The sequence below is a fragment of the Montipora capricornis genome, chromosome 10 (genome assembly GCF_036669925.1).
Source record: "Montipora capricornis isolate CH-2021 chromosome 10, ASM3666992v2, whole genome shotgun sequence".
NCBI lineage: Eukaryota > Metazoa > Cnidaria > Anthozoa > Scleractinia > Acroporidae > Montipora > Montipora capricornis.
Window position 1 is genome coordinate 47,695,383 of NC_090892.1, and position 2,022 is coordinate 47,697,404.

Consider the following 2,022-nt stretch of genomic DNA (forward strand, 5'->3'; position numbering starts at 1 on the left):
TGCATTGACCTCTTCCTTATTAATGCAACAAACTGTTTTTCATGTGTGATCCACAAATTAATAGTAATTAAACATTGGTAGAAATAAAATGCACTCGGCCAATTTTCCCCAATAACGATTTAAGTTAACTACCTTTTCACCTGTTTAGAATGTATGCCTTAATACTACTGGGGATCGGAAGGGAACCAATTTTACTAGCTGGGACATTGTGTAAGATGACCACTCGGCATAAATGCTTCAAATCAAACTGGATAGGCATAGCCCAAATCCTCACCAGTCCATCACTGTAGCCTGCAGCAAGGTATTGCTGTGATTTTGAGAATGCAATACAGTGGACCGTAGCATTTAGCACTCTTGGTCTAAAAGAATCTGGAATTGATTCTGATTTGCAGTCAAGGCAAAATAAGGTGTCCAGCGAGTCAGAATCCAAGACAAGAATATTTGCATCAGATGTTCCCACAGTGAGCATCAGACCATCAGGGGAATACCTACAAGAATAAAGTCGCCTTAAAGAAGACACTTTGCGTTCTTTTTCACAAATGTACTTTACTTCACAACTGTTCGGATAATCAAGTTTTTTCCAGATCTCTACGCGTCCGTCCTGTAAACAACAAGCCAGCACTTCGCATTTCCGTCTTGGGTTGAAAACACACCAGCATCTATTTCCTCGACATCGCTTTCTCAAAACGGAGACGATGTCGAAATTCTTGCTCTTCAGGATACACAGTTGTTCCTGGGAAGTAGTAACAGCGATATACTGACCATCGGGAGAAAACTCACAACTTGTGACAAAGCCACAAAAATCTGTTACATCGCGCAAGACGATCCTCTTCACTGTCTGCATGGACTTCACATTCCATAATCGCAACTCATTGGTTTCTCTGATGCTGTGGAAATCTAACGACGAGGCGCTCGCTATGTGCGTACCATCTGGTGAAAACTTAGAACAGAGAGTTTGTCCTGTTATTCCAGTACAACTGGGCTGAAATTTGTCGACTCTTTCTTCAATACCGCTTCTAGAATCACGGCTTCGTTTAACCAGAGCCACTTCTCCTCTTCCAGAGTTAGTGATAAAGGTGATAAGGTCGCCGTCCGCTGAAATATCGCACTCTTGGGAGTTATGAGTGAGAATTTCCTTCCTACAAGAGCCTGATTTGATGTCAAACACTCTAAAATGGCCGCGACCTTCGTCAGATCTAAAGCTCGGTCCGCAAGGTGTCGAGCAAGTTACAAGGAGTGATTCGTCGTCTGGAGAAAATGTACAGCAGTGGATCTCTTCCTCTAACTCGTCACCCAATCCAATGTTTGATCTCGAACTGCGATTATGAAGCAGTTGGGCGATAATCCGAGGAAAATTAGAACTCGTAGCCCCATGGTTGATATCTCTCAAAGGTTGGATCGGGCGACAGGGAAGAATCAAATCCGAGGATTTATCAACTTTGGTGCGTGACCTCGTGAAAGTCAACCTGTTTCCCATTTGATATTGGCAACTTGATTAGCGCATACCTGTTCGCGGCTTCGCCTCTTGGCTACTGATCAAGGAGCTAATTTCAGTTCAAAAACAAGATAAACTAGATAATGGACATGTACTTGCCGCGAAAGATATCAACAAAACAGTGGCGACCGCGACAAACACCGCTGTACAGGTTCAGCTATTTTTATCTTGTGATTCATACAGGGTTACGTTAACAGTCTGCTCACATGCATGTCTCGAGTAATTCAGTTGTTCCGTTATTTCTTAATTAAAATTCAACAAAAAGGTAAATTTATGATAAAAAGTAATGGTGTGAAGACCTGGGGCCCTCCCAGGGCTTTTGGGGAAGAAGATAAAATGGATAATTTGAAGTGGGGAACAATGCAAAAATATTTTAGGGAAAAAGGGAACAAAAATAATTAAAAACAATTTTAAGGATCAAAAAGCTAGGAACAAGTTTGAAAGTAATTTGAAGAACAAGGGAACACAAGCAAATATTTAAAGAGAACAAGGATCCCACCTGGGAGGGCCTCACTGGTGGAATTGTT

At 41.8% G+C, this 2,022-nt stretch overlaps 1 protein-coding gene across 1 annotated transcript; it reads right to left on the reverse strand.

Annotated features, from left to right (window-relative positions):
* LOC138018439 (WD repeat and SOCS box-containing protein 1-like) lies at positions 1-1,603 on the reverse strand. Its single transcript, XM_068865065.1, has one exon. It carries the CDS (start codon positions 1,475-1,477, stop codon positions 137-139), a length of 1,341 nt encoding a protein of 446 aa, XP_068721166.1. The 5' UTR covers positions 1,478-1,603; the 3' UTR covers positions 1-136.
* Between the last annotated feature and the right edge of the window lie 419 nt (positions 1,604-2,022).